General features: G+C 38.2%; 3 protein-coding genes across 11 annotated transcripts; all 3 read right to left on the reverse strand.

The window, feature by feature from the left end:
* On the reverse strand, positions 56 to 2464 carry LOC18776582 (UDP-glycosyltransferase 83A1). Its single transcript, XM_007208987.2, has 3 exons — positions 2422 to 2464; positions 1226 to 1744; positions 56 to 1085 (listed from the first exon to the last, which is right to left on the reverse strand). The coding sequence occupies exons 1-3, from the start codon at positions 2462 to 2464 to the stop codon at positions 208 to 210; spliced, it is 1440 nt and encodes a 479-aa protein (XP_007209049.2). The 3' UTR covers positions 56 to 207.
* On the reverse strand, positions 2390 to 3656 carry LOC18775925 (protein Asterix). Its single transcript, XM_007210483.2, has 3 exons — positions 3386 to 3656; positions 3199 to 3299; positions 2390 to 2848 (listed from the first exon to the last, which is right to left on the reverse strand). Exons 1-3 carry the CDS (start codon positions 3524 to 3526, stop codon positions 2782 to 2784), a joined length of 309 nt encoding a protein of 102 aa, XP_007210545.1. The 5' UTR covers positions 3527 to 3656; the 3' UTR covers positions 2390 to 2781.
* LOC18777358 lies at positions 5613 to 14941 on the reverse strand. Of its 9 annotated transcripts, XM_020563530.1 has the most exons (11): positions 14703 to 14941; positions 12779 to 12994; positions 12431 to 12668; positions 11731 to 12267; positions 9644 to 11649; positions 9336 to 9460; positions 7272 to 9251; positions 7081 to 7129; positions 6726 to 6979; positions 6503 to 6610; positions 5613 to 6318 (listed from the first exon to the last, which is right to left on the reverse strand). In XM_020563530.1, the coding sequence occupies exons 2-11, from the start codon at positions 12896 to 12898 to the stop codon at positions 6084 to 6086; spliced, it is 5652 nt and encodes a 1883-aa protein (XP_020419119.1). In that variant the 5' UTR covers positions 12899 to 12994; positions 14703 to 14941; the 3' UTR covers positions 5613 to 6083. The 9 variants fall into 9 exon arrangements, with proteins under 9 accessions (XP_020419119.1, XP_020419118.1, XP_020419117.1 ...); XM_020563529.1 differs by having other exon boundaries at positions 9644 to 12261; XM_020563528.1 differs by having other exon boundaries at positions 9644 to 12264.

Consider the following 20607-nt stretch of genomic DNA (forward strand, 5'->3'; position numbering starts at 1 on the left):
TTTATTTATTTTATTTATTTATTATTTCTTAATCATTTATTGTTTAAATAATACAGGCAGCCAAAAGCAAAGTACTTGATCATTTATTCTTTAATTAAAGTATACAGATGTCTAATCTTCTATATATATTTTTTAGAGCTGCAATAAGGCTGCAATAAGCATTTTATGACTGTAAATGACGATATGTATTTATATACTATTTATGCTTCATTGCTTCATGTGTTCAATGAAACGTTCCAAATTATTTGCAGAAGATCCTCCTCCACTGATGCTCTCTTCCGCCATTTGTTTGAGCTTTGTTGCATTTGCTTTTATACCTTCATCAGCAAGCAAACCATCCAATTTTCTTCTGATTTCATGCCTTGTAACAATCCCATAATCATCTGGGTTCAGGCACAAGCCAACTTTGTAACCATTACATATGCAACTGCGGTTGTAAAACTGATCAGCAAAATAAGGCCAACAGAGAAATGGAACCCCCATGCTTATGCCATCCATGGTTGAGTTCCAGCCACAATGGGTCAAGAAACAAGCAATAGCTGGGTGAGCCAGCACCTTTTCTTGAGGTGCCCAGTGAACCATCTTCCCATGGTTAGCCACTCTCTTTTCATACCCGTCTGGGAATTTGGCAGAAGAGCCATTGATGAGGTCTGATCGATTCACCCATAAGAACGGTCGACCAACAAGTTCAAGGCCTAATGCTAGTTCATCAATTTGGTGCTGGCTGAACATGGAGCTGCTGCCAAATGCAACATAAACAACTGATCCAACCGGTTGCCTGTTGAGCCAGCCCAAGCAAGTTGAGTCCTCTGGCCAAAAGTTCCCGGCAGGTTTTCCATTTGCAAGTAATGGACCAAGTGGAAACATGTTCGGGACTAAATCACCAACAGAGGGGTTGAGCTCCTGAAACCAGTTACACAGAAGCCAGTCACTTTTTTTCACATTCTGGTGAATGGCAAAGAAATGCTGGAACATGATCTTCTGTGTTGACTCGTTCCCGGGATAACTCCACACAATGTCAGCGCTAGTCACAGGGGGCAGGTCTGATGATAGTTGAACCTTATTCCTCTTCATTGTTGGAGTTCCTACAAAAGTTCAATTTTGTAATCAGATAGATCATCAGTAGAAAAGATATAAATATAAAGATATGATATGTAGTTCAAACTAGACTAAGTATAAAGATCAACTAATTTGTATAGCTTTCATCAAAGACTTAGTTGCGTACCATTGGAGTCTATAACCCCAGCCTCAATAAGCCTTCGAATGTTGAGTGTCAAGGCCAAAACTCCTGGTGCAGATGGCCAGAAGAGTGCTGACTTAAGCTCCATCTTCTCCGCAATCTCCAAAGCCCAACCAAAAACTGCATCGGCTATGACACAGGTCACCTGATTACCCTCCAGGTTGGCCTTGTTTAACAAATTTTCCACATGACCAGGCATGACTTTGAACACACTCTCACCCAGCTTACATTCATCATTTCGCACATCTTCTTTGGGTAATCCATCAGGGACAGCGACAAGCCTGACCTGATCATACTGCTCACCATCCAATTCCGGATGTGCGGCCACCAGACTTGCATGTACAAACTCTGTTATCACAAGTGTGACCTTGATTCCACGACCAGCAAATAGGTATGCCAACTTTATGAATGGTGCAACATGTCCTTGTATAGGGTATGAAACAAGTAGCACATGGATAGAATTTTCTTGAACGTGTCTTTGTTCCATGTTCTTATTTGTCTTTCCTCACACTCTGTATGGTTTTGTCTCAGATAGAAGTAAAAATAAAGCACAAGTAAAAGAGAAGAAGAAGAGACTATGAGCTCAAAATATGCAATCGCCCTTTATAAAGGGTAAATGGCATGCTTTCTCCACTGGTTTAGATATTTCAGTCATTCTTTTTAAGGAATATATATTAGTTTCTAAAGTAGCATTCAGCCATTTCTGGTGTTTGTTATAAAAAAATCCAACATCAGCTTTGCATGAAAGATTATAATATACTTGATAGTACTCATTCATCCTTGATGTAAGAAGTTTCTCTGCCAGATATTGTGAACAAAAAAACTATTTTGAAGGCTGAAATTCATGGGAACAGTATGTCAAGTGAGGCCATAGACTGCCATAGTATTGAAATCTAATAAAAGAGAAAACTAATTTTACAGTACAATGACATGACACAAAAGAAGAGAACACAAAACATTCAGCACATAAACATTCAGCACCTTCCAGATTGCTATAAGCACATTCAATAATGGGGGAGGAGGAGGAGGAACTTATCACTCTCAGCTGTATGCTTTTTATAAATAAATAAATAAAAAAGCATCCCAAAATATAAGGATCATGATTTCAAATATATTATGTTCGATGAAATAGCCCAAAGTATGATGAAATTGCATCGAAAAAATGTGCACATTAACCTAACCAATAGATTGGTTTGATGAATGTGCAGCAACAATCATTCCCATTACAATGAAATATAATCCTCAAACAATTGTATCATAAAGTGCCAGTTAATTTGACATGGTAGGGCTATAAGCCTCTACATAGCCCATCTCTTTGAGTTCAAAAGGATCACTAGCATGACAAAACACCAAAAGACAGATGAACTGCAGACTAGGAAAGAATTAAAAACTTCAAAAGAATAGATATAAGAAGCACATTAGTTTGCCTTCATATTGGTCCATCAAACTTCAACAACAGTTTGCATCTAGAAAAACAAAATCATAACCAGATAAAGAAAAACCGCTTAGTATTACATCTAAACTCTTTTGTCCAAGGAGTTTCAACTCTTTTGTGTGCCCGGACGAGGAGGTCCAAAGTAGTTGGTTACCAATCCCATAATAGCAAACCTGTTATTGAGACAAAAGACAGAAAAGGGAAGGCTTCAGAATAGAACAGATGACAAAATTTACAATCCCATCACATTCATTCAAGAAGAATGAAATAAACCCATAAATTATGGTGAATACAAGTAGCATTTGAGCGTAACAGACTCCCTATATTCAGCTAAAGCTGAGATTTTTAATTTTGAATCTCATAGAAAAACAACAGTTCTTCAGAAACTATTGTTGTGTAGCTTTGATAAATTAATAGATTACACACAAAATACATGAGACATTTAAGAAAATAAGCAAAAAGAAAAAGGAAAAAAAAGAGTGAAAACATAGATGAGAGAATTAGGAGAAAGAGTAGAACTGACATCATGGCCATGGAGATCTGTTTGATATCGTTTTCAAGGTTCTTCATGTTGACCAGTGATTGAGCACAGAATATGATGGCAAGCCACGAGCACAGCTTATACTGAAGCAAGCATATTCAATATTCTAAATTCAATCGAAAATCATTAAAGAGAGTGAGAGAAGGGGGGAGAGAGAGAGAGTACGGACACGAAACATGACGCCGGCGATACCGAAGACGACGGCGATCAAACCGGAGTAATCCACTGGAAGATCTTGCGGCGCCACCGCTGACGGCACGTAGCGCTTTGCCGCCGATGGCTGACGCGGATCATTGGCCGTCGATGACATCTCTCCTCCTCTAATGATCGAATCTGCTCTGGCTTTATTTTTTTGGTACCAGTTTTTGAGACGTTGGATGTGGAAAGATCTCAACGACAAAATTTGAGATATCAAGCAAGAGTCGAAATGAAATTAAAATAGAAAAAGTCAATACTACCCTCAATGCTCTTTGTAATGTGGTAGGATAGAAGCGACATTCTCTTAATTCTTCGTAAATTAAAATGACCCATACGTCTACCAATTGGTGAAACTCTTGTTAACAATGTGGCTTTCTAGTTTGATTAGAATTAGAATTTGAATGATTTTTCCTTTATCTACAGGTGTAAATCTCAACTGAATTAAACCCACTTTAATTTTGGGCTTCAGTTCTTTAAACCATTTGTCAACATCAACACGCAAAAGCAGCGACCGTCTAAATATTTTGCATCAAAATACTCTTCTATATGCAAAAAGATAATGCAAAGACTGGAACAGACTCATCTTATGGACAATCTCAGAAAATGCGGCAGAGGAGCTTCTTCAGATTTATGGCCAATGACCGCCTTACAATCCGTGGCAGATGCAAGATTTATTTTTACTTCGTAACCGTAGGGTCAATGTGTAAAAGTTTTTATGTTTTTTTTTTGACAAAAATAACTCCAAAAATTAAAAATTGCAACACTTTCATTCAAATTAATGGTAAAACACAAACCCCCTTTCAGTACACATACTCGTGTGTTCTACGACTTTAATTGGCTCATGAATATGTTCCTCTTTTTGTATCTGTTACTTTTAATTTTGAACCCAGTTTGGGTTTAACACACAAGTTTACTGACATGGAAAATCACGATGATCAAGGGAGCAACTACAATTTATTTCTTGTTGATAAACCAAATGCTGCCAATCAAATTGACAAGTGATCAAAATTCGATTACTTGGCTGGGTTGTCAATTCAACTTAGCAACCAATATGGCCTTCATAGGCTAAAATGCATGTCAAAACTGCATGTCCAAGCTTGTTTAAGCACGAAAAAAAATTGGGTTCCGCTTTGATTCTAATGATAGGCAAGGCGGCAGGCCAGGCGTTTAAAAAACAAAAAGGAAGCCAACGCGCGCATCTGGGATTAAAGCAACGCAGAGACAGCAGCAACTGGTTGGGTCATTTCGTTGAGCATTTGGTGGGCACCTCAGGGTCCCCCATCAACGTCTCAAAGGGTCATCAGCGGAGATTCTCAGGGAGTTTTCCGGCATCCATGGGGTCATGCGACCCCATTTGTCCCTCTGTGGGTCCGCCCCTGCTTACAATACACACAGTTCCCTCCAGAGGCCTCTCAGAGGTTTCAACATTGTGCAATAACAAATGTGTAACACGTAACTACTAGAACAAGATGAAGAAACAGGACCCAGTATCAACTCGGCAAACAAGATACATTGCCTACAGTAATTTTCAAAAATGATGCACAAAGGCACCCCTAAATTTTGAGGAGATTATTCTGAAATCTAAAAGTGCTACAACACATGAAGGACAAAGGAAACAAAACTTCTAGTGAAAGAAAAAAGTTCAGACCATATATGCAAATGGTTATGCAACAACAAGCTGGCTCACCCTCAAAACTAAAACGAAAGCAGAAACGTACGTATTATATACACTGCTTATCTAACATACTAATAAAGAGTTAACCACTGTACCAAACTTGGTTATCGAGTTCCAATCCCACTGATCAGATGTTAACCAGACATCATTTATTCTTTTGGCTCTGAAACTAGTGGCACACAAGAAGCATAATAAAGCAGGCAGCATATTATGGACTACCCTCTCTTTTATGCCTGCTGTAGAAGTCATGGTAAATCAAGTAGGGATACCAAGGGGAACCTAAAACAAATCGAAGAGGGATTCCAACATCACTAAAACCAGGCCACTTCATAAACCACCCAGAAGAATAAATCCCCATTGACTTTTGCACAACTGAACCGAAATCCAGATAAAATTTCTCTTACTTCTTTAAAAACTTAAACAAGTCACCACATAACTAATTAACTAACATTCTTTAGGGCCAACCTCTTAATTCTTGCTTTTACCCAAAAAGTATTCTTAATTTTAGCAATAAGATTGAAAATTTCAGAACTTAAGACCATAGAGAGTCCCTCTTCTCATAATTCTTAGTTGGTCCAAAATCAAGGTAAAACCTCAATCGATGAATTTCCCATGCTTAGGATTGCGAACAAGAACACATGATTACTTGAATTACAGAAGTGTGTACAATTTTGAGTAATGGGACTGCGCTTCTATCCTCCCCCTTTAGCTAAAAAATGATGGGGCATCGCAGTTCCTTTCTAGACTTTCACAGTATACATAGACCACCTTATATTTTTCAAAATTGACATCAATGGTCCATAGCGCAAAGAACTAAAAGTCTCCGTTGCTTATGAAGGAGACAATCTAGAATTCATTCTTCTCCTATATTCCCATTTGTGAAACTGCTGTTCTGAAGCATGTCCCATTAGATAGGTTGAAAGATAATGAACCAGCCAATCAAAAGGAATGTGGAGGCAAATGGCCGAGAGAGGGAAAAAGAATCAATTAATGATCAAAGTGAAAGACATTGTACCCTGTCTGGCAGATTTCTAGGCACTGGAAGTGCAGTAACATATCTCTGGGGGCAGGTTTTTTGAGCATTTGTAAGAGCATCAGAGGATGGTGAGGCCTCAGCCGCATCACCTTGTGCTCGCCCGTGGAACTTAGCAAAACGATTGATGACAGAAAACTTCTCCAGATCCTGGCTTTCCACTCTCACGTCTAAGATTGAAGTTCTTTTGTCCAGTCTGCATCAGCAGAAGGAAGCATTACACTAGAGAAAGAAAGAAAAAGAGAGGGACCACATACATAACAACCACAGGATGCTGATAAATAGTAGGCATCTATTATGTAAAGTGATATATACAAAATTGTCAAAGCTATTAAGCAGAAACAGTGATATGAAGGAAATATTGAGGTCATGGAGGCTACCTCAACAAATCATTTTCTAGCTTCCTTGCTTTATCAACAAAGTCTTCTGCAACTTTTGAGAAGTATTGATGACCGATTTTCTCAGGTGTTTTAGGCTTCTCGGGCAAACTATAAATATTTTGAAAGACTTTAAAGTTAGCATGCACTGAATAATGCAAAATCTGTAAACCATTAAGTCATTGCCTTATTGGGAAAATTTAAATAATTTCCAGACAACTCTTACAGGTCAACACTGTCAGGAGGCAATGGAGTTTGAGAACCACTGCCAGAGCAGGAGATTGCACTGCAAGCATCGCCTAGTGCTAATCTGGACACAAAGTAAGCTACACTCTCATAGCATAAGCTAGCATCTGCAAAAAGAACTGCTGCAGAAGGAGGGCGAAGCAGTTGCTGCATAAGCTGTGTTGTCAAGACTAGCCTTCTTTTGGGCCTAAGCATTGGCAGTCTATCTTCAATTATTTCAGTTTCATCTTCGACCTGTCAACCCAATATGAAGCAATTAGAAATTAGAACTCTCCAAACAAGCTACAGAATATCAGAGCTTAATCGTGAGCTTAGTGGTTGAGCCAGAAGCGAACCTTCTCAACCAGTCGGTTTGTTGATTGAGCCCAGTCTGTTTCCGCTGCACTGCAAGTATTATAAACCTTCCATATGTTAAAAAATCATGAAAGAAACAAAACAAAATATTTCTCTGCTTAAATTAAAGATAACTAAGAACCAAAAATGAAAGGAGCATCTATAGTAATTGAGCAAGTGTCAAGCAAACTACCTGATATTCAGAAGCCTTTGGGAAAGCTTCGTCAGCTCTTTATGCCAAGGTGAAAGTTCAGATGTAGCACTTTTGCGCTTCTTTGGTCTTGCAACAATTAAACTTTCATCAGTTACATCAGAACGCGCAGCAGGAGGGGAAGGTAATTGCTCACTGGGAATAGGTACAGGAACTGAACTCTGCGGGATGGTAACAAGCTTACTAGCATCAGAAGTGGCACTAGCTTGCTCCATTGATTCCCGAGTGTGCGTATCATCACCTGGCTTTCCAGTAACAGAATGTTTTTCCAGAGACTTCATAGTGGTCCTCAGTGTATCATGCATTGGAAATATTTGCCCATTTTTAAAGGTTCCATATTGATCAAACCAGGATGGCGCCATCTGGGGGCTAACATGAGACTGTTCACCTCTAAAAAACGATGCATTACTACTACTAGAGAAATTCTGAGAATCTTTCCGACTAAAAGTGAACGTATCCTGACAAGATGCATTTGAATTTCGAGTATCCCCAAGCTTGGATGAAAAGCTAAGCATGTTAGAATCTCCAGCGGGAACTGACATGTTATCAGCTGATGAATTCCTTTCCACATTATTATATCCATAAGATAATTGTGATCCTCCCTGGGCATCCACCTGCTGAGTCTCCACACCAGAATCTGGACCTTTCAATCTCTTCACACTCCGATCATTTCCATCAACCTCTGTACTTTTCATTGCCTGCACTTGGTCCAGCAAGGAATAACTTTGATGCAAGCTGTTATTTGGCCTTAAAGAGCGACCAAAAGCTTCAATGTCTCTCTGAGTAGCAACAGAGCTTGAAACAGATGCCTCAAAAAAATTATTTGTAAAGGATTCTTTTCCCTGTGACAAATTGATCTTTTGCGCACCCTGAATGTTCTCAGTTGATACTTGTTGCCCAGTACTTTGTTTGGGTGGTTGCTCTTTCACAGCAATGCTTTGCATGCTAGAAGAATATGCACCAAAGGCAGACATGCCATTCCCTCTTTCTCGGGTATCTTGCTCATTGAGCTTTGGTGATCCAGGGAAAGTTGTTACCACATTGTTATTTGTTTGAAGTTGGGATTTGAATAAATGTGAAGCAACATTGGAAGGTTCAGCACTTACTAAAGGTTGCTGAAATGGAACACTGGTCCATACGTTAGTCAAATCTTTAGAAAAAGCACCTTGATGGGGCATACCAGATGTAACACAAGGCTCAGAGACCGGCACCGCATCTGATTTCGGGATTTTTGGGGCAACAACTCTTGAATGGGATTGGTCAGCAATATTCAGATGGGATGCCTCTGCAGAGGCATGGTTATTCTGTGAAGTACTTCCAGGCATATCTGGCACTGGTGGCAGGGCAGATTGACTGGTTTGAGCCTTCTCACAAGAATCATCCATCTGTTTTGGTCGGAAAGCAAGCCTATCAAAAGGTATGTTAACAGACTGACTTGCCGTTACTTGTCCGCTAGAGCCAGCCATGTGCTGATTTTCAAGTTGACTTCTTGAAAGAGGAAAACCAGAATTGAAAGAAGCAGAAAAATTTCCCTGAACATTGTATGGTGAAGCCTTATTCCCTATCTGTCCTGAGGAACCAGAGATATTATTTCTAAATTCTCCTTGAGATGCTTCACGAGAAGAAGGCAATGACTGGACAGATGCTGCTGAGCCCAACCATGTATGACCCTTTTCTCCTATCTCAGAATGGACAGGAGACGAACTGAAAACTGCTTGTGAGGAGATCTGAGAAGACGAGGCATGGTCTGCAAATGGAATCCGCTGAGATGGAGGAGCCAGCTGTAAACCAAAACCTTGAGAAACAGATGACTGATTTCGATGAAGGTGATCTACAGATCCATCAGAAGTTTCCACTTCGGGCATCTCAGATGATGTATTGTGATCAGAGGAGCTGAAGTGTGTAGCATTGCCACCCTCCCTTGGTTGGTCCACCTTGTGAAGAAGTTCGAGCATATGTTGACTGCAAGGAACTAAAAATATCAGATCCCATGTCCTCATGCAAGTCTGTATATGAATGGTAGCAAATATTAAATTATGCAACTACCTTGATTGCGCAGCTTTGTTTGGGGGATTATTACCCGTGAATCTGTCAAAGGGAGTAGACGTACTGGGCACAAAACCTGGAAGCATACGTTTTGAAGGTTTCTCATCCAAACGTTTTGTGTCAGCCTGACAACCAGGTAAATACCCGAGCGGGTAGGAAATGTCAACTATACTTTACTTAAAGATATGATAGAATAAAAAATAAAAACAATAAGAAAAACCCAAAACAAAATATTTTAGATGAATTAAGAAAATCAAAAGTAAGAACTTTGTGCATCATTCTCAAATATAGCAAAACCTATCAATCACCTTCTCCATTTCCATAGAACTTCTATCCGTGTGACCAATAAATTTTGACTGCCCAAAACTCCCCTGGTCAGGACTTCTAAAGGCTCGAGGGACCTTCTGGGACATAGCCTGCGACTGTGTCACATGTTTTCTTCCATAAGAAGGCTCCACTTCAACATCCACATCTCCCATTGGATGATACTGAAACTTACGAGTTCCGGGGGGTCTAGGACCAGCAATACTAGACGACTTTTGTTTGCTTCCAGGAAACACACGGGAATCGCCAGCATCTGCGGCAACACTTTCCTTCAAACCACCAACTGAAGCTTGATGGTGTGCATTAGAGAAAAAAGTGTCATTTCTATTCAAGTTCTCCATATCATGCATTTCAACTGCTCCCTTGTCTAAGCAATGGTTCCCTGATGACTCCAAAATTAGAGGATTCTTATCCAGATGATGCTGATTTTTCCCCAGAACCTCATTTCCTTTAGAGTTCACTGAATCAACAGTTTTCCAGAAATCATGATTGTTTGCAAGATGTTTCTGGCTTTCTTGGTTGGCTCTTGCGGTGCTGGAATTTGATTTCGCAACATTGTTTGTGCCTGAACCCTCTCTATTCCTCTGTGGGCTTCCAATGGGATATTTTTCTTGTTCCAGTTCAGCATTTGAATCAGTCTTCCATGTACCAGCAGCATGGTTCATTTCCTCATGCACGTCTCTCTTGCGATCACCACCTGGAGCTGATCGTGATAAAACTTGATTCCCATGACTTTTCAGATTATTACCCCCATCTGTCGACATAGACTCACTAAAGTTCCAACCATTTAACATATTGAAGGGCTGGCCATCACTACTATGTGATGAAATGCTTTGTTGACGGTTCCAAGAACCCGAAATGCTATTTGCATTTATTTCTGCACCTGATGAATGACTAGTATTTCCATAATTATGACTGCCTTCTGCAGATAAATTTTGTACAGGACTGCGATCCAACCATTTACTTCCTTGTTCAGGATTCTGTTGAATAAATCTCTGAGAAGAATCATTCCGAAAGACCTCACCTCGTTCATGCAAAGTTTTAGGCCCTGATTGCTGAAATCCCTGCACACTAGAAAAAGTACTACTTGTATTGGGCCTATGGACATCAGCAGAGTGTGGGAAAGGCCTATAATTCAAGTCAGAGGAAGAGTGCAAGTTGTTACTAGCCCAACCAGACTGTTGTTTGCTGGTATTACCAACACTTGAGGGCTGCTGATTCCCAGTTGGAGGTTCTTGATTTCGAAAACTCAGAGGCCACTCTTCCTGTAGCCCTATATCAGCACTAGAAGTTTCTGCTACTGCAGATTGCATAAGAGCACTCCAAGTCCCACTTTGTACAGAAGGAAGTCCTCCAAAAATGTCCGTACCATCCAACACATTAGGACCTCCCATTCCAACATTTGTGCTCCTGCCAAAGGCCTCCCATAGATTGTCATCTGAACCAAACAAAATCTTTTCTTCGGTTGGATCTAGTGTAGCCACACTCTGCGAGGGTGCAACCTGTATGACTGCTTTCTCTTGTGATGGTTCTGACAATCCAACTAGCTGTTGCCTCCCTTGGAATTCCTCCATGGGTTCATTTCTTTGCTGAGGATTTACTTGATTCAAGTTTTCCAAATTAAACCCACTATTCAAGCCTTCAGCAGCAGTAGGCCCAAACGTACTTCTCCCTTGAAAATCCTGTCTAGAAACCAGGGATCCATCTTGCATGCTAACCTGATCCGAAAATGCAGCATATTGACTACCCGGAAAGGAATTATTACGTGCCGACATCTGCTGCATTGCTGACTTGTCCATTTGAACATGAGGATATGAACCAGGTGAGCCACTTGTGCTAGTAATTGGAACCCCATATAGAGATTGATCAGCCTGTTGAGGAACAAAACCCATCAACCGTAATGTGTGGGCTTGTTCAGGGGACAATACATGTCCACTAGATGCCCCCTGCATAACAGGAGAAGCACCGCGCTGCAGCCAGTTTGTGTTACCTGCCACAAGATCAGGTGGCCATTGATTGTTAGATGCCTCATTGATCGGAACACCATTGATTAGAGCTGGTGAGTGGTTACCAGCAGCCTGTCTTGTAATGGAGGAAGCCTGATTCGCAAGAACCTGTTGCCTTTCTAGTTGCTGAAGTTGTTGCTGCCTTTGAAATTCTTGAATTTGTGTGAGCATAACCTGTCGCTGTAATTGCTGCATGTCACTAATCCCTGACTGCTGCCTTGGCAAAGACTGCATCATGCTGGGATGTGGACCAGTCATTTGCTGTTGACCACCAAAAAAATCAAAACCAACGGGGGATTCTGAAGTTTCCATTCTCATTAAATTTTTTTTATGCTCAGGGCCACTTCCTGTCTGTGATTCAAGTATTGACAAGCCTCTAGATGTTAAATTTTGCCGATCAGATTCTGCATCCACTCCCAAAAAGTTAGCTTCATTCTGCCTTGTCTGAAACATCTGGTGCCCATGCACATAGCCATTAGGAGTTGGCTGTTGATTTTGAGACTGAACTCTGCCAGACTCAGGCTTCTGATTTGAGTGAATAAAATCCAAACCATGAGGCACATGCAAAGACTGACTCCCATGTCCTCTTTCAGAATCTGCTACTAATAAAGGAAGAGAGATGTTTAGAAACAGGTGATGGCTCCTCAAACACAAGAAAAACCATCCGCAACCCCACAACCCCAAAAAAAAAAAAACAACAACAACAACAACAACAAGAAACAATAAATTAGAAATAAACTAATCAAGAGGTTAAAATAATCCTACCTGACTGCTGTACATTATAATTCTTTAAACTTGAATTAACTGGAGCTCCAATTTGTCTCTGACTCCCGACCCACAGGTTGTTACTTAGACCCGGCCAGTTCCCATCAACCTGTGGATGATGCTGACCCTGTGACAAGTTCTCTTGCCCGAAGAAATTGTGGACCCTGTCTCCAACTTCGTTTCTAGGCATAGATAATCCAGCCACAACTTTGCAGCAAAAATTTTTTGGAGAAAGAAACTACCTAAGGAAAATATGAATAGAGTTCAGAACTACCATATTCCTATGATTCTAAGAAACCATACAATCATACGAAATGTGACCAAACAAAATCACATTCAGAAACACACCTTGTTCCAGTATAATTTAGTGTTGCTCCAACTGCCATGTTCTCCACCAAAACTTATCCTGAATATAACCGTGTAAGGTGTTGTTAGGGACATAGCCATTAGATCATGTATTAGAGACATAATGACAGCAATCAATCTGGTATAGGCATCAAGATAATTCCTGTTATCCACGTCCAGACTATTGATGACAATCCAGAAACAACTCGGAGATAAAATCTGCCAAAAAATATGCACCGACTGAAACAGATAAAACTGATATGCAGTAAAGAGAAAACCTAGAGAACATATCTGCCTTCAAAAATTGCTTGTGGCATAAGAAATTGCCTCTAATTCCAACTAAATTACGGTTATGCACAATGTGACCTATATGACATCAACTTTATCCTTTATTTGTCCTATTGATTTGAGGTTGTGGCACAACTTTACCCTTAAAATTCCTGCTATTCCTTTCAACCCAAAAGCACAACATTTCTCAATGAAAAAAGAAGCATAGACAGAAGGAATCACCAAGCATAAATAACATTTCTCAAGGAATCACCCTATTGCCACTTGAGAAAGTTGTCTAATGACCTCAGAGTAATAGGGTAATCAAGGGAAAGGTTATCAGTGCTTTTATCCCCATCTTCACATAAATTGCATCATTTAATAGAAAACAGCGATTTTATTTATTGAAGAGAGAGAGAGAGAGAGAGAGAGATTAGAAAACAGGATGGACAAGAAATCCATCAGGAACACAGCAGAAACCCAAAAAAAAAGCCCTTCCAACCTCCAGAAATTTAGAAGTACTCAAATAAAGGATTTTAGGGAGGCCTGTCCCACAGCCTCAGCCTCAAATCCAGAAAGAATACATACCTCCACATGGACCCTATGATTGTGTTTGTCAAATTTCTAACTCTGAAAAAAAAAAATCACTTGGGGATAACAGATTGAGTGGTTAAACCAATAAAAGTACCAGGACCTCGTTCAAAGATATGAAAAAAATGAAGTAAGGTGTACTCATGTGGTTTTCTCATTGCATACACTATATATGCCTGCAATATATAGACTCTTTTCACTATCCCCTAGTATCACGTCCATGTAATTCATTATTGAGAAAACTCAGCTTCAATTCCAAGATGGGTTCCATATGGTCTGCTCATTACATTACACTTGTCATTATACCAAATCACACAGCACCACTGTACGTCAATTAAGTTCACACACGCATGTAAATTTAATGGTGGGAAAATGCATACATCAAAAAGGAAATGGACTACTGCAAGAAATAATTTCAACCCTATATGTAAATAACAAAAGGTGCAATTATCCAATGATAACATATTTAAGGCATTAAATAAAATTAGACATTCTTCAAAGCAACAATAATCATAAACAAATAAAAGGAACATACAATCGATAGGGTTCCTGCACTCTTGAGTGCCTCACTAAAAAAAAATGGTCAAGTGGGGTTAAACCAATGCCTCCGTATCGAATCAAACTGGAGGAAATCAGATACGTGAAATTTATGAACACAGCCCAAATCTGACATAATAGCCATTTCCTCCAATTGTATGCAGTAGGAAAAAAATGAAAAGGTTTTTTCATCATTTAGAACCCCCATGAAATGAAACCACACTAAACTAAGCCTGTGGTGAGGTTTCAATTTTGAAACTCAAAACTAACAGATACTCTTAAAATATCATTGCTAATTGTTTCCTTTTGTCCTCCATTTTCTGAGCAACCACATGAATGCTAAAGCCGCATTTATAGCTAAAACATATAAGATCGAAATCATAACACTGAAATTTTAACTGTATAAGCTTTAAAAGAGCTGCCCAGCAATAAAATGCCAAAACCCTAGCGCAGATTTGCATCCCTAACAAAAATGGTTCGTATGGACAGAAAATTAGGGTTTCTCGGAGATAAAAATGGATGGGAAACTCACAGTGACGCTGAGAGGCCCCCATTGAAGCTCGAAACTGATCCCCTGAGACTGTGAGATTGCGAAGCGTTAGGGTTTGAATCGGAGAGAAAAATGTATCTTTGAGCTCCGAGAGAGAGAGAGAGAGAGAGAGAGATAGAAAGTGATCGAAATAGTGCGAAATTTTCAACGAACTGTGGAACAAAACTGAGGTTCGGGACGAAGCTAAGGTTCGTAGGTCTCAGCTGGGTGGCTTTGATCCGAAGCTGAGGTGGGAAAGGGAGGCGTTTTTCGAAGGCCTTGGCCCTCGGGTGGGTTTCTGAAGAGTTGTTGAGGGTGAGCGTTAGGTAGTCCTGCAATTAAATTATGCCATGTGGCATCTTGGTCTGTGGAGCCAGCACGAAATTTCTCTTATAAAATATGAGAATTTGAAAAATCAGCCAAAAGGAAAAATAAAATAAATTTTCCACGAAATTAGAAACAATATCTAATTACTAATTACCAAAAAATTATCATTGGCTTCACCAAAAAAGAGAAATTATCTTTGGCCAAAGATTTTAAATGAATTTTTTAATTTATATTATATATATATATCACCCTTGACTTAAGGCAGTCAATAGGTTGTCACTGCCAAATCTAACCCATTTAATAAACACGTCATGTCAAATTCGAGTCATGTTAAACATGTTATTAAACAAATAAAGTGTCACATATTTTAGAGGAGGCTAAATTCAAAATATATATTAAAATTACAATGAGGAGAACAACTTAAGCTAAGGATTTTTATTTGGGTGGCTTAAAATTCGTTACCCCAAGTGCACGATGGAATAGAATAGAACATGCAAATATTAAAATTTTAATAGTAAACCTTGACCTATCTCGGAAAAGTTTGTAGGTGGCGATGTTCCTGCTGAAAACAAAGGCAGCAATACTGTTGCTGTGAAGAGGCATTGATTTTTTGAAAGTTTTTTTACTTTTTTATTTTTATGTTTGATAGTATAAATATGCTTGATTAACGATTTTTATGACGACAATCGTATTTATTTAACACTCTAAACAGCCTAATCATGATTTTATTGACATAATAACGACAATGTTTATGTCATAGTTTACATGCAATTAATAATAAAAATTAATAATAATGAAACATTTGATATTTAACATAATATGTAACACACTCACAGTGATCTCATCCATAAGGTTTTTTCTCTTGTCTTCAAGAACTTCACTCCAATAAGCATAATCAATCGAACATATTTTTCAAATAGTGGTCCTAAGATCACGAGATAATAAACAAGTTTTCTCCTCATTAATAAGTTTATAACATATTGTATGAAAAACAACCTTAATCATCAACATCGATGTTGTTGCGGAAAACGAGGCAGCGACGTTGTTACTGAAAATAAGGCAATGATGAAAAGTAATATCGGCTTTAATAATGGCTCCATTAATTAGTATTGGCTATGAGGTCTGTAACTCGGGCTAAATAGGCCAACTGCTTCCATAAATCTTTTAAAGCTATCACTATCGATAGCATGAAAAGGAATATCAGCTTCATACACTCATCAAGCCAAATATTGATGTACTTCATGTGTTCTTTGCTTGAAAAGGGCATCATGGATATTTTGTTGTCGCATCTTCTTGCTTGAATTAATTGAACAATCAAGATTGATAGAGGATGCAAACCTATCCGTAACCCAAGAAACAACGACTTTTTCCTTAACCCTACAACTTCAATGTCTTCCACTTCTTATTCAATTTGTTGCAGCTCGACTTCTTCCCTCACTTCCCCTGTGTGTCTACCCTTTTGTGTCTTCTTATGTTTTTTACCTTTTTATGCAGCTTTAAATTTGGCTTTATCCTCATCCAAAGACCTTAGCCATGAGGCTATATTTCCCTTTATGTGAGATATGTGTTGCTTGATTCTATATTTTCCACTACTAACAACTTTCTCGCACAACTTACACTTCAACTTACCCAAGTTCGTAGGTGGTGATTCTCCTGCTGAAAAAAGATGTTGCTACTGTAAAGATGTAGTGATTTTTTTTATAAGTTTTTGCACTTTTTTATTTTTATGTTTAATAATATAAGTATGTTTGATTAACGATTTTTACATGACAATCATACTTATTTAAGACTTCAAACCGCCTATGAGGTCGGTAACCCGAGCCAAATAGGTCAACCGCTTCCATAAATCTTTTGAAGTTATCATTATCGATCACATGAAAAGAAATACCAACTTCATACACCAATCGAGCCAAATATTCATTTGTTTTTTGATTGAAAAAGGCATCATGAGTATTTTGTTATCGCATCCTCTTGTTTGCATCCGTTGAATACTCAGAATTGATGTGTTATGCAAAATTATCTATGACTCAAGAAAATGCGAGTTTTTTCTTGACCCTACAACTTCAATGTCTTCCACTTCTTCTTCAATTTGTTGAAACTCGACTTCTTCCCTCACTTCCCCTATGTGTTTATTATTTTGTCTCTTCTTATGTTTTTCATGTCACACCCCGGGATCGGCTCCGCCGTAACACGATATTGTCCGCTTTGGGCCCCTCCTCTCTAGCCCTAGCGGTTTTGTTTCTGGGAGCTCACGAGCAACTTCCCAGTGGGTCACCCATCCTGGGATTGCTCTGGCCCCCAACTCGCTTAACTTCGGAATTCCTACGACTCCGAAGTCAGTGAGCTCCCAAAAGGCCTCGTGCTAGATGGATGCGGGTGTACATATATAAGGCACATCACCCCCTCTCCGTTGGTTGATGTGGGATCTTACATTTCACCTTCTAATGCGGTTTTACATTTAGCTTTATCCTCATCCGAAGACCTTAGGCACTGGGCTACATTTCCCTTTATGTGGGATATGTGTAGCTTCATTCTATATATTCCACCACTAACAACTTTCCCACACAACTTACACTTCAATTTACCCAAGTTTGTAGGCGGTGATTCTCCGGCTAAAAAAAGATATTGCTACTGTAAAGATGTAGTGATTTTTTTTGTAAGTTTTTGAACTTTTTTATTTTTATGTTTAATAATATAAGTATGTTTGATTAACTATTTTTAACACGACAATCGTACTTATTTAAGACTCTAAACCGCTTAGGAGGTTAGTTACCCGAGCCAAATAGGCCAACCGCTTCCATAAATCTTTTGAACTTATCATTATCGATCACGTGAAAAGGAATATCAACTTCATACACCAATTGAGCCAAATATTCATTTGTTTTTTAATTGAAAAAGGCATCATGAGTATTTTGTTATCGCATCCTCTTGTTTACATCCATTGAATAATCAAAATTGATGTGTGATACAAATTTATCTATGACCCGAGAAACTACGGTGTTTTTTTTATCCGACAACTTAAATGTCTGCCACTTCTTCTTCAATTTGTTGAAACGCAACTTCTTCCCTCACTTCCCCAATGTGTCTACTTTTTTGTCTCTTCTTATGTTTTTCACCTTCTAATGCGGCTTTACATTTGGCATTATCCTCATCCGAAGACCTTAGGCACTGGGCTACATTTCCCTTTAAGTGGAATATGTGTTGCTTAATTCTATATATTCCACCACTAACAACTTTCCCACACAACTTACCCAATTTCGTAGAAGGTGATTCTCCTGCTGAAAAAATATGTTGCTACTGTAAAGATGTAGTGATGTTTTTGTAAGTTTTTAATCTTTTTTATTTTTTTGTTTAATAATATAAGTATGTTTGATTAACGATTTTTACCATGACAAATCGTACTTATTTAAGACTCTAAACCACCTAGCTATGATTTTGTTGACATATTGACGACAATCATGCTTATTTAAGTTTATGTCAATAATTGACGAGCAATTAATAATAATACATCATAGTTTTGTGTGTGTGTGAGAGAGAGAGAGAGATATATATATATATATATATACCCCTCCCATGTAGTTTAGACTATCGTTTGCACTCAAAAAAAAAATTTCACATGCTAAATAAATTAGTTTAGTACAAGTTATGTATTTTGTTTTCCATTCTTAATTGGGATAATCACAACTTGTCCATCTCGTCTTTTTTCTCGAATTATATTAATTATTCAAGAGAATGTTTCAAGCGACCACCGTGATTGGGCTTCTTCTTTTTTTCCCTTCATTGTGCTTCATTTAATCTCTCTTTAGGGTACAACTGTATAACACATGCATTTATAAGGTGTTTGATGAAAATATGTTAATGTAAAAAATATGTTGTGCAAATATAGAAACTCGCCAAAATAAGAAAATAAAGAATTATTTGGATGTCCTATAAGAGGTTAATGACATGAGATTATAAATTGAGAATATATTAATTCTCCGTCTTAAAAAAAAAGCTTAATTAAATGGAATCAAATTGAGAATTGCGTATCAGATGCCTATTAAACTTTCGTCTCTATATAAAAATAAAAATGAAGAAAGAAAAAAAAAACTTTGGTCTCTCTCAAGCAGGACAGAACTTGATGCTCTTCTATGGTGATCACTTTCTTATTTGCAAGCGAAATGGCAGTTACCCTACTAGAGATAGTTTAATTTATACAAAATGTTAATGGTGTCTACTCTTCTGACCACAAGCAATGCAAATGGAGCCCTTTTTAAAATCATGATGGCAATAATTTTAAGTTGAGAGTTTAGGATAGAAAATCATTTTTTTTTATTTACTTGTAAGTAAATAAAAAGTGAAGGAATTTTTTTTTTTTTTAAATGAATGAATTCACTTAAAGTATATTTGATCAAAAGTATGCCCTCCAATCTTAATTCAACATTTACTCGAATTCATTAAGAAGATATAGACGATGATTTCAATTCACATTAATATATGAGATTGTATGAGATTTTGGGATAAATTGAGTAAAATAGTTGATGCGAGCGGGGTGCATATTTGATGAATTTCAATTCGATACAACTTACAAGCACCTTTTCATTAAAAGGATGGATAGCTAACCACTTTTGTTGATAGGATATTCAGATAGAACCACTATTCTAGTTAACTGAACATGCAAACTAAACTTGGAACAGAAATAGTAGGAGCTAGAAGGCACCAAATTTACCATAAAATTGGCATCAAAACCTCAAACTCTCTCTCAAGAATCAAGATGATGATGCTTTGTATGCATGGGGGCCTATCCTTGGGCGTGGGTGCATCCATCAGAGGTGCGGCTCGTTGCAGGGTGAGCCCATATGCTTCGTCCATTTTCAATTTATCTGGGGTTAGCCCACAGCCAAGGTCCAGTCAAATGCATGGACCAGGGCTGCAGCCATTAGATGGACCATACGCAAGCCCAGGCTCATCCCAACTAATATATAGAAATATACATATATATAACGTAAAACAAATTTTAAATAACAAAAAAATTGAAAATTATATAATTAGAGAGATTAAGTTGCTATTCTTAGAGAGATTAGAGAAAAATTATTAGCTGCTTATGAGTTTAAAATTAGTGTCAATTTTCGTCCCCAACCCTCTAGTTTGGTTCTAGTTATGTGTTTCTTGCTCATTTAACCTCCCTTGGTGAGTAAAGCATGTTAGGAATAAATAGTCGCTGATGGAGATCCTATTTTTAAAGATAGGTGATAAAATTGAGCCTTATATTTTAAAATCTAGGGATAAACAATGGCTGATTTGAATATATTTTGTTTGAGTAATGCAACATATTAATGTGAACAATGAATATTGTGATATTGTTTGGGTCGTAATCCGGTTAGCATGTGAAAATGATTGTCTTGCTTTTTGTTGTATAGTTTGGTTAGTTTTGTGTTAAAAAATAATGAGATGGATTGCTAAAAAAAGGAAGAGATGGCTTGTTCGTTCCCTTGTATATTTGATTCATCAACTTCACATTTGCTTTCCCTGCGTATATTTGATGCAAATTTTATATTTATGAGTTTATTTTTAAGAGGACTCGATGCCTTTACCTCCATGG

This window comes from Prunus persica, chromosome G5 (genome assembly GCF_000346465.2).
Source record: "Prunus persica cultivar Lovell chromosome G5, Prunus_persica_NCBIv2, whole genome shotgun sequence".
Lineage (NCBI taxonomy): Eukaryota > Viridiplantae > Streptophyta > Magnoliopsida > Rosales > Rosaceae > Prunus > Prunus persica.